This window comes from Chrysemys picta, chromosome 4 (genome assembly GCF_011386835.1).
Source record: "Chrysemys picta bellii isolate R12L10 chromosome 4, ASM1138683v2, whole genome shotgun sequence".
In the NCBI taxonomy this organism is placed as follows: Eukaryota; Metazoa; Chordata; order Testudines; family Emydidae; genus Chrysemys; species Chrysemys picta.
Window position 1 is genome coordinate 123630355 of NC_088794.1, and position 14849 is coordinate 123645203.

The 14849-nt window shown below is 43.7% G+C and overlaps 1 protein-coding gene and 1 long non-coding RNA gene across 3 annotated transcripts in view; one reads left to right on the forward strand and one right to left on the reverse strand.

Annotated features, from left to right (window-relative positions):
* The window catches only part of TDP1 (tyrosyl-DNA phosphodiesterase 1), a 108642-nt gene extending 107868 nt beyond the window's left edge, over positions 1-774 (forward strand). For both annotated transcript variants that reach the window (XM_008165717.4, XM_065595580.1), the window contains one exon: positions 219-774. In XM_008165717.4, coding sequence (XP_008163939.1) covers positions 219-292 — 74 coding nt within the window. In that variant the 3' untranslated portion in view covers positions 293-774. The remainder of the gene's footprint in view (positions 1-218) is intronic.
* Positions 1-14849, reverse strand: part of LOC103305919 (uncharacterized) — a 111646-nt gene that overhangs the window by 81809 nt on the left and 14988 nt on the right. The gene's annotated exons all lie outside the window — the stretch shown is intronic.

The window sequence follows — 14849 nt, forward strand, 5'->3', positions numbered from 1 at the left end:
CCTTCACTAGCAGGACCAAGTACTGATTTTGTCCTCGATCCCTAAGTGGCCCCCTCAAGGATTGAACTCACAACCCTGGGTTTAGCAGGCCAATGCTCAAACCACTGAGCTATCCCTCCCCCGTTTTTTGCCATTGACTTCACTGGGGCCAGGTATATGTCATAAGCATATTTTTATTTTTTACTTATGTATTTATTTTTGCTTGTTTTATTTTGCAGATCGCCCATGGATTTGGAATATTCCTTATACCAAAGCACCTGATACACATGGAAACATGTGGGTTCCATCATAAAAGCTTCAAACCCACTGTGAGATTTCAGCATCTGACACTGAGCCTCCTACCATAGCTGTGAGACTAATTATTTCTGATTTTCAGATGTGGAGTTGTGCACTGGATAACTAGCTTCTTCTTATGTCATATGTCAATAATATTGAGGAATTGTTTTGGAGAGGAGAGGAAGGGAGAATCCTTGGAGAATATGTAGCTATATTGATCTTTATAGACCTCCCAAAATATAACACTGTAATTTTAAACTACCATTTTATATACTCTTCTTATTGTAGTGGCCATTGCATTTTGGAAGGTGTTAAAATGACAGTGTAAGCTTATGTTCAAGGTTCCCATTGTTTTTAGCCAGAATATATTCAAATCTGTTAGTATTCTTTTGGACTGTTTTCGGGCCCCTCTTGACCATAGTAAGAGATTTGTATGTACATTTTGAAATTAGAAAGTGAATAAAAGGAAATTTTGTTACATTTTTCATCAACATGAAACCAACGTCTTTGGTAATTACTGTCCTCTCCTGTTAGAGCTTAACAGAGTTGAATTCATTTTCTCCCCATTTTTTCCTTCTCCAAAGCCCAAATCCTGTCCAAAACACTCAGTGCAAGTAGCTGGACTTGAGTGCCAGGGAGCTACATGAGGCAATGAGGTCACATGCATCAGAGCTGCTCTGCAATTTCTATTCCAGTCTAAAAGCCCAACAGTACAGTGCAATTCTTCCTGTACAACCCCCGCCATATCCCAACCAAATCTGTCAGGATAACTATTCCAGTTCTGTCATTTAGTCTTTGTGATCCCTTTTGGAGGAGGATGTTGCAGAGTGCCCAGGGGAGTAATGCTGCTTTAAGCAGTAGTAATTTAATGTTCCTTTTTCTGCAGATCCAAAAGAAGACCTGCTACATAAGCCCTCCCCCCACATTCAAGTCCCTTCATAATAGTCACTTCTGCTGTGACACCTACATAAAATTAACCAAGTTAAGGGATCCATTTAGTGAAAACAAATAAAAAACCAGAAAACCTTATCCTCTTTGCTAAGGCATGCCAAGTACCAGCCCTCTGAGTAACCTGTAAATTGTTACTCCTGTCCTTGCCCTTTCTGTTTTCTTGCTTCTACTTCATTAGTTTCAATGTCATTCTGGGATGTATTAGCAGTAGTCTAATAAGCAAGACACAAGAAATAATTTTTCCTCTCTACTCTGCACTGATTAGACCTCAGCTGGAGTATTGTGTCCAGTTCTGGACACCACATTTCAGGAAAGATGTGGACAAATTGGAGAAAGTCCAGAGCAGAGCAACAAAAATGATTAAAGGTCTAGAAAATGTGACCTATGAGGGAAGACTGAAACAATTGGGTTTGTTTATTCTGGAAAAGAGAAGAATGAGAGGGGACATAACAGTTTTCAAGTACATAAAAGATTGTTACAAGGAGGAGGGAGAAAAAATGTTCTCCTTAATCTCTGAGGATAGAACAAGAAGCAAATGGGCTTATATTACAACAAGGGTGGTTTAGGTTGGACATTAAGAAAAACTTCCTCACTGTTAGGGTGATTAAGCACTGGAATAAATTGCCCAGGGAGGTTGTGGAATCTCCATCTTTGGAGATTTTTTAAGAGTAGATTAGACAAACACCTATCAGGGATGGTCTAGATAATACTTATCCTGCCATGAGTGCAGGGGACTGGACTATATGACCTCTCGAGATCCCTTCTAGTCCTATGATTCTATGTCCTGTCCAGTGGATTCTGTAAGCTCCTTGGAGCCATTGTGGTGCCCTCTCTGTTCTGTTTTGGATGCCAATGAAAATAATGAAAGGTTTCAGAGTAGCAGCCGTGTTAGTCTGTATCCGCAAAAAGAAGAACAGGAGGACTTGTGGCACCTTAGAGACTAACAAATTTAAAAACAGACTCCAGCGAGAAACTGCTGAGCTAGAATTGATATGCAAACTAGACACAATCAACTCCGGTTTGAATAAGGACTGGGAATGGTTGAGCCATTACAAACATTGAATCTATCTCCCCTTGTAAGTATTCTCACACTTGTTATCTAACTGTCTGTCTGTACTGGGCTAGCTTGATTATCACTTCAAAAGTTTTTTTTCTCTTAATTAATTGGCCTCTCAGAGGTGGTAAGACAACTCCCACCTGTTTATGCTCTCTGTATGTGTGTATATATATCTCCTCAATATATGTTCCATTCTATATGCATCCGAAGAAGTGGGCTGTAGTCCACGAAAGCTTATGCTCTAATAAATTTGTTAGTCTCTAAGGTGCCACAAGTCCTCCTGTTCTTCTTAATGAAAATAATGTCATTTAGGTGCAGGGGGAAGAACTGCACTGGCCAGACCCCTTGAGAGGTGGCTACACAGTGGTGAGAATAACTTCTATAACCTATGTCTATACCACAAAAATTGCCTATTGCTGATCATTGCTGCGAGCAACGGATGCATTTGAACTGGTTCAAAATCAGGCATAGACTGGGACAAAGCATGGTTAACACATACTCGGAGCTGTTAGGAATAAAATATGCTCAACTCCCGATAGCTCTGAAGCACATTCTCTGAAACTGTTCTGAGCACAGTTTGTCCTGGATCTGTACTTGAGGTTGGGTTCAATTATACCCACTGCTGACACCTGTTGTCAGCAATGCATGGTTCCTGCAGTGCACTGCCACTATCTTCTGCATGACACCACAGAGTTTTTACAGTTTTGTTCTCCACTGTGCACCATGGAAAAATTAATGTAGGTGTTCAGATCAAGGATCTCGTCCCACAGATCTATTCTCTAGGGCTAAATTGAAGTCAGAGGGGTGCCCCATTGTGCATACAACATTTTGACCCTTTTTGATCTAGAATTTGACCATTTAAAACTCATTTAATGTCCCTAATAAACATGTATCCTATTCTGAGAGTTCTGCAACTAACCTACCCCCGAGCAAGGGGCAATGCATTTGTTGTGCTGCCCCTGGAGCAAGCCCAAAGACAGATCACAATCCAGAGAGTGACAATCTGCCTTCCAGATGCCCCCTTGCTCTGAGGGGAAAGTACCATGTGTCAAGTCCATAAATGGTACAGGGTAATTCTCCCCTCCCTCCCCCTGCCCTGGTACACAGACATAGCTACAACAGACAAAAATATAGCATTTGAAGTTGAAACATTCCTACCCAATTTGTAATTTCTTATTTCTACTTGCAGTCAATTGAGAGAGAATTTAAAAATGGCACAATCTGTCTCTAAGCTAATTTTATCTGTGTGCAGTGACTTGACGCTTCCACTATTGGGCCTTTGGAACTACAGATATAACTTCAGAGGGGTCATTATGTACTAATGGCTTATGACATCCAAAAAGGAAATGCAAAGTGACAGATGGTGTATATTGCAGTAATAACTCTGCCGTATGATTGTTTTCCATCTTCTGTTCTTAACTAAATACTGTCACTGAGTTAATTACATTCACTATATACCAAAAGGTAGGAGTGGTTAACATGGAAACAAGCTAATTTATATAAGTAGTTGAACTATTGATTTACAGATAAAGAAGTTATTAAAATGGACTTTGATCAGTGTCTGGCTTCAATTTTAATTCTGAAAAGTTAATAACAGAACAGCAGGGTCTTTCCATGGTAAATCTCTGGTTTTTAAATATGGCCTTGAATGTGTAGTTTTAGCCAGTAAATTAGTATATTTTTTAAAAACCACTTGTATATTGTAAGTCCTATCTGCTTACTTTGCTGACTAGATTGTTCTAGTCTAACAAACTACTGTTTTACTCCAGCTAGCCCTGCAGAGCCACACAACTTTCAGTGAGTGACCACACAACTTTCAGTGAGTGAATTGGATTCTAGTCTGAATCAGACTAGAATCCAATTCACTCACTGAAAGTTGTGTTGGCTCTGCAGGGCTAGCTGGAGTAAAACAGTAGTTTAAGTTCCATATGTTTAATCTTTACTTCTTATGAAATCAGTGCTAGAAAGAATCCAGTTGCACTCTCACATTCTATGTTGAGTTTGCAGAGATGGAACTCAGGAAAAAGTCTTGTAAATGGAGCAGATTTGTTCTTAAAATCATTGAGACCTAATAAACAAGAAATCTTGCGCGCAAACAAAAAATCACCCAAAACAAAACCCCAAAATGGTTACTTACCTGTTCTGTAGCTGCTGTTCTTTGAGCTGTGTACGCAGATGTGTATTCCACTTAGGTGTCTTCGAGTGCACCAGAGTCACAGACTTTTTCCCCACAGCAGTACCTGTTGGGGTAGTGCACGCACCCTACACATCCTCCTGGCCCCTCCCGAGTCAATATAAGGGCTGCCACTGCCCTAGCCCCCCTCAGTTCCTTCACAACAGAGCAGGTGGTTTGACTCCAATATAGAGGGGATGGAGGGCAGGTCATGGAATACATATCTGCACCCACAACTGGAAGAAAAACAGTTACAGAACAGGTAAGTAACTGTTTTTTCTTGTTCGCGTTGTTGCAGGCATGTATTCTACTCAGGTGACGCCCAAGCAGTACTGTTTGGAGGTAGGTTCAGAGCCTACTTGAATAATGATTGAAATATGACTTTGCCAAAGTTCACATCCGATCTAGAGGTGGTTGTGACCACATAGTGCAAAGTAAATGTATTTACTGAGGACCCTACAGATGTCCAGAATGGGAACATCCCTGAAGAAAGTAATGGATGCAGCCTGAGCCCTTGCAGAATGGGCCAAGAGTCTTTGCAGAAGTGGAATATTGACTGCCCTGTATGCCATTATAATGCAAGAGGTTATCCAATGAGACATTTGTGCTGACGCTGCCTTGGCCCTTCATGTGATCTACATAAGACGCAAAATGACAAGGAGACTGTGTGAAGGAGTTAAAAGCCAGTGCTCTCCTGACATCTAACTTACGTGGATGTTCCTCATCTCTGTTAATTTGCAATTTGGGGAAGAAAACCAGAGAAGTATTGTCTGGTTTAAATGCAAAGCTGACACAACTGTAGATAAAAACTTCAGGTGTGGTCATAAGGCTGAATACTGACAGACAAATAGCTGGACTCAGTCTGTTTCATCTCTGTGTTAGTATTGTTAAAATAGGTATTAGAGTTATAAACATGTTTAGTGTTTAGACTTTTATTGAATGCTTGTAAGTTGCTGCATGCATTAATCCTGCTTATAACATTTGTATGCCATATTGTAAAGTAATATATGAGCATTTGCATTGGAAGCCTCTGTAACCATATAAATAACCAGACAGGAGAGAGACATTAAGTGTGAAATACTGTCCTTCAACAGAAGGTGTTATGTCCTGCCCAAAAGGAAGGCCCATTGACACCAGACAAACTGTTGTGAAACATCAAAAAGGACAAAAGACTTTGTTGTTTGCTCCCCGTGCTGCCTCCCTCTTCCCACCCCCCCCCCCCCGCAATGAAGAGGAGACGTACAAAAGAATTGTTCCCATCAGCTGAGTTGGCAGTTTGAAGCAGAATGGGGGAAGGGAGAAAACCCCCTAACAAGGAGGAACTGTAACTCTGCGCTGCTTGGACTCTTGAGGGCAAGGTTTTCTGGGCATAAGCAAGAGATCCCTGGGTTAGCCCTAAAGGACATATAGGGCTTGCTTATTATAGAAGCTGCTGAACCTAAAGAATCTTTTGAACCTAAAGATTGGAACTCATTTGTGTGCATGTTTATTTACCTGCTTTAATGTTGTAAATAACTCTTGTTTCCTTTTAAATAAATCTTTATATAGTTTATTACCTGATTGGCTACAGGCATTGTCTTTGATGTGAGATCTAAGATCCAATTAACCTGGGGTAAGTGACTGGGCTTCGGGACTGGAAGTAACCTAAATTATCCTGTAATTCTTTTTTGTATCCTTACAAAAGTAAGATTGCCTAGGTGACAAGATAGATCAGAGTACTCAAGGGGACTGTCTGTGGCTCCATGGTTATGCTTGTATAGTGCCTGAGGAGTTTACCCTTGATATATTTGGTTGGTGAAATATAAATATAGATCTCTCAGCCAATCTGGGGTTTGTGCCCTGGTTCTTCACAGTCTGCCCTGAGGTTGGTACTCATGCTCTTGAGTCACTGCAGGACAGCTTGAGACCACCATCGGTGCCTTTACCTCTGATGCTCTTGGCCAGTGTTATAGCTATACAGAAAGTGCTCTTTTGACTTAAGTGAGGCCAAGAACAAGTGGACGTAGGTTCAAACGGTGGGCCCATGAGGGATGCCAGTACAGTATTCAGGATCCAAGAGGGCACTGAGTCCATGATAACTGTGAAGAGACAAGTCACAGCTTTAAGAAATCTAACAATCCTGGTATTGAAGAATACCGATCGACCCTAGACTGGAGGGTGGGTAGCCAAGATTGCTGCAAGGTGCACTTTTAAGAAACTCAAAGACAGACTTGATGATTTCAGATGTAGAAGATACTCTAGGATATCTGGGATCTTTGCCTGCGAAGGTTGTAACTCACCACTAGTGGACCAAATGGAAAACCATTTCCACTTAGCCAGGTAAGTAGATCTCATTGATTGCTTTCTACTATTGAGGAGGATCTCCTGAACTGCTAGAGTACATTGTCTCTTCTTGATCTAGCCACTCAGAAGCCAAGCATGAGACTGCCCTGGTCCAGATGCAGTATTCGACTGTTCTGCTGTGACAGCAAGTCTGGGAAAAGAGGCAGAAAGCAAGGAGGATGAACTGAAAGGTTGAGGAAGTCCAAAAACCAGCATTGCCTTGGCCAGTCCAGGGCAATGAGGATTAATTTGGCATGGTCTCGTTTCAGTTTGTGAATGACTTGCCAGAACTACAGGTATTAAGGGATTGGGGGGGGGGGGGGGGATGAGGGGGAGGGCATGTATATATTAGACCTGGACTTCAATTCAACATGAAACTGTCAGTCATTGAACCCAGACTGATTTGTCCAAGAACAAAATGAGTTACATTTCTTGTTATCTTTTACTGCAAGCAGGTCAATTGAAGGAATGCCCCATGTCTGGAAGATGGGCCTCAATATACTGCTCTTGAGGGACCACTTGTGGTTAAGGAAGAATCTCCTGCTGAGGAAATCAGCTGGCCAATTCTGGGCTCCAGTTAAGTGTGCAGCTACAGATGTGATGTCCTCTGTGATGCAAAACTCCTGAAAGCCCAATGCCTCTTAACAGAACTGACTGAAACAAGGGCCACCCCATCTGTTGAGATTGTGCATTGCAGTGGTGTTTTCAGTGAGAGTCTGCACCGACAGTCCCTTGATATGGAAGAAAGCCCCAAAAGCTCTGAATTGCTCAGAACTCGAGGACGTTGATGTAGAGATTCTCCTTGTGTTCTGATCCCTTGGGATCGAGTGCCTTCCATGTGAGAGCCCCATACTGTTCCAGAAGCATCAATTACAACTGTCAGAGTTGGAGAAGGATGAGCAAAGGGGCCCCTCGCGCACACATTGCCACAATCCATCCACCAGTCTAAGGTGTTTATCACTGCAAGAGGAAGCACTTGTCCAAGTGGTGTTTGCGTAGTTGATAAACTGATTTCAGCCATGTCTGGAAGTGGTAGAGTTGTTAGTCTGGAATGTTTGCTTACATATGTAAAAGAGGCCATGTGGCCCAGTAATCTCTGGAAATCCAAGCCGTGGTGGATGGTGAGACCTGAGAGACAGGTCGTGAATCACTTGAAATCTCGTAGATAGAAATGCAGTCAAACTCATGGATCAAGTAGGGCCCCAATTAACTCAATTCTCTGAGTAGGAATAAATATCAATTTCTCCTTCTTCAGGATCAGCCCCTGGCAATTGAAAAGGTGAATGATGAATCCAATGTTACAGTGAACCTGGATCTTGGATGACCCGACCCCCAAACCAGCCAGTGTTTGACTTAAAGGAAGACATGTATCCCCTTCTTCCTTAGGAAGGCTGCTACCACTGCCAGGCATTTGGTGAATACATGAGGAGCGGACAGGACGCCAAAGGGGAATACCATATATTGATAATGGTGGCCCCTACAACAATTCTAAGGAATTTCCTGTGGCTGGGTAGCACCACCATGTGAAAATATGCATCTCAAAGTTCGAGGGCAACAAACCAATTGTTGTAGTCTAGGGAGGGAAGAATCAGTGCTAGGGTAACCATATGGAATCTCACTTGCTTGTTGACTCTTTAAGAGCATGAAGGCCTAATATGATGGGTCTCAGTCTCCCTTTGGACTTGGTGATCAGAAAGTAGTGAGAGTAAAAACCTTAGCCTTGAAACTGCAGAGTAATTTCCTCGGTAGCTCCCATGCTGAGCAGAGACTGAACTTCCTGAAGGAGCACAGGCTCATGAGACTGGTCCCTGAAAAGGGAAGGTGAAGAGGGATTGAAAGGGGAACATAGAATGGAATTGGGTTCAGTATCCCAGTCCTACAGTACTTCTCACCTCCCAAGTACTGAGGAAATGAGATAGTCTGTCCCCAAAAGGTGGGAGGGGAATGGGAAAATGGCTGCTGGTTGCCTTGCTGCCCTCAAAGAAATAAAAGGGTTGCTTCCCCCCAGAGGGCTGAGGTTGAGATGATTGAATCGAACTGGAATTGGTATGACCCACCTCATTTGAGGTTTCAGTGTCCTGATGTCTTGAGAGATAGAAGAGTTGCCTCTTGTACTGTTGTGAATAATGTTGAGGCAGCTTATATTGGCACCTCTTGGTGGCTGGAATGTACACTCCCAGAGAACGTAGGGTGACACATGAATCTTTAAAAGAAGGCAAAATGTTGATCTTTTCTGAAAACAAGAACTGTCCACAGAAAGGTAAGTCCTCAATAGATTATTGAAAGTCTGCATAACCACAACACTCTTTCTCATTATAATTGTAGAGGTCATCGCTCTTGAGGAGGCATCTGTGGTGATGAGAGCCAACTGAAGTGAGATTTTTGCCATCAGTCTACCCTCTGTAAGGAAGACCTTAAACTCTTTGGAATCGTTGGGGAGCTTGTCACTGAATTTAGCCATTGCATCCTAATTGAGATCATAATCAAAACCATATTTTGCTAGCAGAGGTTGCTGGTTTGTTCTCATCTGGAGCAAGGCAGTAGAATAATTTTTTGTCCCTAACAAGTCCAGTCTCTTCAGCTCTTTTTCTTTAGGGACTGATTTGCTTAGGTTATAGCAGTCTCGGATGATGACCCAGCACATGTTCATTTTAAGAACACTTTCACTGCAAATCTGACAAAATGCAAAGAAAATACCAATGTGAAATTTCTAAAGATAGCTACAGCACTTGACCCAAGATTTAAGAATCTGAAGTGCCTTACAAAATCTGAGAGGGATGAGGTGTGAAGGATGCTTTCAGAAGTCTTAAAAGAGCAACACTCCGATGCGGAAACTACAGAACCCTAACCACCAAAAAAGAAAATCAACCTTTTGCAGGTGGCATCTGATTCAGATTATGAAAATGAACATGCGTCGGTCCACACTCCTTTGGATCGTTATCAAGCAGAACCTGTCATCAGGATGGACACGTGTCCTCTGGAATGGTGGTTGAAGCATCAATGGACATAATATTTAGCGCATCTGGCATGTAAATATCTTGTGGCACCGGCTACAACAGTGCCATGCAAACGCCTGTTCTCACTTTCAGGTGACATTGTAAACAAGAAACAGACAGCATTACCTTCTGCAAATAAAAACACACCTGTTTGAGCGATTGGCTGAACAAGAAGTAGGACTGATTGGACTTGTAGGCTCTAAAGTTTGACATTGTAGAAAATGTAGAAAACACCCAAAAATATTTAAATAAATGGTACAGTAACTCCTCACTTAATATCCTCCCGCTTAACGTTGTTTAGAAGTTACGTCGCTGCTCCATTAGGGAACATACTCGTTTAAAGTTGTGCAATGCTCCCTTATAATGTCGTTCGGCTGACTTTACAAGGGAGCATTGCACAAGTTCCTCTTCTCCACCTCCTCCTCCTCCCTTCCTTCCTCCCTCCCTCCCAGTGCTTCCCCCTTAGGACTTTCTGGGAGGGAGCGAGTGAGCGGGGAAGCTACCCCCCCTCACCCCAGCAGGCAGGGCCACCCCGCCAGAGGACTCAGGAGGAGCAGGGGTAACCGCGCAGCCAGCGGCCAGAGAGAAGCGGTGCTTTCCCCTTCAAAGCGCCACTTCTCTCCGGCCGGCTTTGAAGGGGAAAGCGCCGCTTCTCTTTGGCCGCTGGCTGTGCGGCTGCCCCTGCTCCTCCTGAGTCCTCCGGCCCGTGCTCGCAGGGCCACATTCCGAAAGGGGCTTTAGAGCTGCAGGCCAGGGCCCCGGGGCCCCCTTAGCCCGGGGCCCTGCAGCCCTTAAAGCCCCTGCATTCCGGGTGGCCCTGCCTGCCGGGGGGGAGGAGGCAGCTCCCAGAATCGCGGCTCCCAGAATCGTGGCCATGGGGGTGGTGTCGCGCTGCGCAGAGCCACCTGCACACCCCTTGCACCAAACAGGAGCTGCCCCAGGTAAGTGCTCTGCACCTCCTGCCTGCCCCAGCCATGAGCCTCCTCCTGCATCCCCGCCCTGAGTGCCCTCCCGCACCCTAACTCCCTCCCAGATCCCGCTCCCGATCCTGAGCGCCCTCCCGCACCCTAACTCCCTCCTAGATCCTGCACCCCCAGCCCTGAGCCCCAGGGGTAAGCCAGGGGCACCTCCCCACCACAGTACAGTACTGTACAGTATATAATGCCTTTTGTCTGCCCCCCAAAAACTTCCTTGGAACCTAACCCTCCCGCATTTACATTAAATCTTACGGGAAAATTGGATTCGTTTAACATCGTTTCACTTAAAGTTGCATTTTTCAGGAACATAACTGCAACGTTAAATGAGGAGTTACTGTATTCTATTATTGTTTAGCAGCACGATCAATCTCACGATTAATTTTTTTAATCTCTTGACAGCCCTAGTTTTTAGTTTATTGTTGTTTGCACCAATAAAAGGGTACCTTGTTTGGGAACACTGCTTGTGTCAATCATTAATTGGAAGGCTGTATCCATGTTTTCCAGGTATTTCATTAGCCACCCTGGAGACTGATATCTTAGGAGAACAGATTGATGTGGTTCTAACAAGTCTGTTTTAAGAGAACCCTTGGTAAACCTGAGGAGGCAATAGGTGGGCTATTCTGGAGGTCTCTAAATTCTGTTTCGAGAGATTCGTTAGTTAACCTCAGGAGGGGCAATAGGTAGACTATCCTGGGGTACCCTAATTCTGGTGTTGGGGGTAACAACACGATGGGCAGTGTTTGAAGCCTGGAGAATGCTGCATGCCCTACAGTGCTAAGCACCACAAATTACTATAATAACTAAACTAACTAAATCTGTACTAAATATTAAAAATATTTATAAGACAAGTCTCAGCGACACAAGTGTGATACAGAAAGAAAAAAAACAAGAGACGAAAACTTGCACACAAAAAGCTCTGACTAAGTCTACTCGTGGTAAGAAGGAACTGAAAACTTGGAAGGGGCCACAAGGCATAAGATGCATGTGCCGCCCCAACGGGTACTGATGTAAAGAAAAAAGTCACCGACTCTGGTGCTCTCAGTGCAGACACACCTGAGTGGAATACATGTCTGCAACCACTCGAAGAGCCACCATTTTTACAGACTCTTTTCTGAGTATTGCAACACTTTAATGTTTAATCATTGGTTCCTACAAGGTGAATTTCAGAGAAATTCCTAGTGACAGATGTCCCAAACCCAGAACTTCCAACACAAGTGGAGCACTTTGCACTCTCAGTAGGGAGACTAAGGACTAATAAGCATGGAGCAAAGATGTGAAGAATGTGGATACATCTGTATTGTTTTTATCAATGCTGTGTGCATCTCTGTTTGAGTATTGTGGTATGGTTGGCACTATGGAACTTAAGGATTAAATTCCATCTGGAGCTCTCTCAAAGTCTCCAGCAACCTGGCACTGACTCTCATTCAGTTTCCTGGTGCTCAAATGGACAATAAAGTGTTAGTGAATCCACTGTTGAGAGGCTACCCCCCAAGCCCTTCTGGATAAACCAGTTTGATCAGGGGTAGACCACTGGAAACCTTAGGAGATCTTTGTGTGGGAACTCTTGAACAAAGGAACTTTGAACTGGATAAGACTTCCTGTGAGCTGAGAGGTCAGATGCTGACTGGGAGAATCAAACTTTGAGGTAGAGACTGCAGGGGTGCAGTCTGCTGTGCCCAGCCCCACTGCTGTGCGTGACCTCAAACTGGCAGGGAGACGTCAAGATTTAGGCAAGCTAATATGCATATTATTATGGTTCAGGGGCTGGAGCGCCATGGTAAAAGTCAGGCACACCTGATTTCTAATCATGGTTTTGGCATGGATTTGCTATGTAGCCTTGGGCAGGTCAACTTTAATGTCCCTACCTCAGTCTCCCCACCTGTAAAGTAGGGATTGTGATGCTGGCAAGCCAGATGCCAGCTCTTGTCCAGACTGCAGGCATTAACTAAGAACTGTCAAACTCATAGCTGGAGAACAGTCCAGTTCACCTATATGTTAGTTTTGCTCAAAATAGGTATTAGTCTTACAAAAATGTATTTCGTGTTTAGACTCTATGAAATGCTTGTAAATTGCTGCATGCATTAATCTCACTTATATCTGTATTCCATGCTATGAGAAAATATGTACATTTTGCTTTATAACTTTGAAAATGTTTGCCCTGAACTTGTGAACCCAGGCATAGGAATTGTTTCCCCCCCCTGCCATCCAGGAGGACTATCAAAATGTAAATCGACCATTATAAGAAAAAAGTTTTGTTAATTGCCCCGTCCACCCATGGAGAAAGCCTCATCCCATCGCTTTGAATACTGGACGAGGAAAATAAAAATAGCTGACATGAAGATTTTTCATCTCTTTGCTGTTTGAACTCTCACAGGGTCAGAGAAACCAAACAAGCCAGAGATCCCCAGGGGTTACCTCATGGGTCTGCCCTGAAAGGCACTTTGAATTAACAGATCACTTTAACTCTGTTACTCTTAGGATCCCATTGGTAACTCATTTGTGTGTATATGTTTGCTTGCTTTAAACTGTAAATAATTCTTATTTCTTTTTCCTAGTTAATCAACCTTTAGATCAGTGTTTCCCAAACTTGGGATGCCGCTTGTGTAGGGAAAGCCTCAGGCGGGCCGAGCCGGTGTGTTTACCTGCCGCGTCCGCAGGTTCGGCCAATCACGGCTCCCACTGGCTGCGGTTCGCTGCTCCAGGCCAATGGGAGCTGCTGGAAGCAGCGTGGGCCGAGGGACATACTGGCCGCTGTTTCCAGCAGCTCCCATTGGCCTGGAGCAGCAAACCGCGGCCAGTGGGAGTCGCGATCGGCCGAACCTGCGGACGCGACAGGTAAACAAACCGGCCTGGCCCGCCAGGGGCTTTCCCTACACAAGCAACATCCCAAGTTTGCGAAACACTGCTTTAGATAGTTTATTACAGGATTGGCTACAGATATTGTCTTTGTTGTAAGATCTAGGGTACCAGGTGATCTGGGGTGATTGGTCTCTTGGGACTGGAAGTAACCTGAATATTATGTCAAGTATCAGGGGGTAGCCAGGTTTTTTACCCACGAACGCTTATACCAAAATAAATCTGTTTATGGTGCCACCGGACTCCTTGTTTTTCTGAATATTATGTTATTTTTGGTGTAAGTGATCATTTATCACTAAGTCCAGTTTGTCTGGGTGGCGAGATAGCTTGAAGAGTCTAAGGGGACTGTCTGTGACTCATGCTGATTCATCAGGATCAAAACATTCCATAGGAATGCCTCTATTTTGATTAAATTTCAGCAGGACCCTGCCTGGTTTCTTGCCAACTCAGCAGCCCAGCTCCTCAGCAGTCCAGGCTTCAGCCTTCCAAGCTCTCAGGCCTTCCAAGGTCCCTGGCTCTTTTACAGCCCAGAAGCCCAGGGAGCCCCAGCTCCGAGGCTACCTGAGCTGGCCAGTTCCCTGCCTGGTAGGCTGACAGGGCCCCAGGCAGCTTGGAAATCTTTGGAAATGTTTTAGAAATGTCATTTCAACTTTTTCTAAATGAAATTTTGCAATTCCTATTCCATGAGAAATTTTGGAATTTCATTTTTTGTTCCATTTTGGATTTTTTTTTATTTCATAATTTTCCACAGAATGGGAATTCCAGTTTCCAGACGGCTCTAAATATGGTTGATTCAGTCTAAAAGTGGGGTGAGGTGCAGGTTTCCACTCTGAGAGAAGCATTGGTATAGACCTGTCATTTGGAAGGGGTATGCGCAGAGAGGTTGAGAGAGGGCAAAGATACAGCTGAGCCTTGCAACAGAAGCTCTCTCCAGGTCAGGTTTAAGACACATTGCTGGGTTTATATGGGGAACTCAGACTGCACTTTCCCATACTGTATGTGCTCTGTAGATAATCTGTTATCTACTGCTGTCAACCCAACATCTTTCCCCTAACTCTTATAAAAATCACTTAAAAAAAAAAAAGGAAATAAAGCTGTTTCTTTGACCAGTTGTGGAGAAACTATTACTCAGCATAATATTTTTTACTTGATAAACTGCAGTTGTTTCACCCTTTTTCCCACTTGCAATGAACTAGTTCTTACACTAGTTCAAAATAAAAAATTATTTCTGATAACCGTGT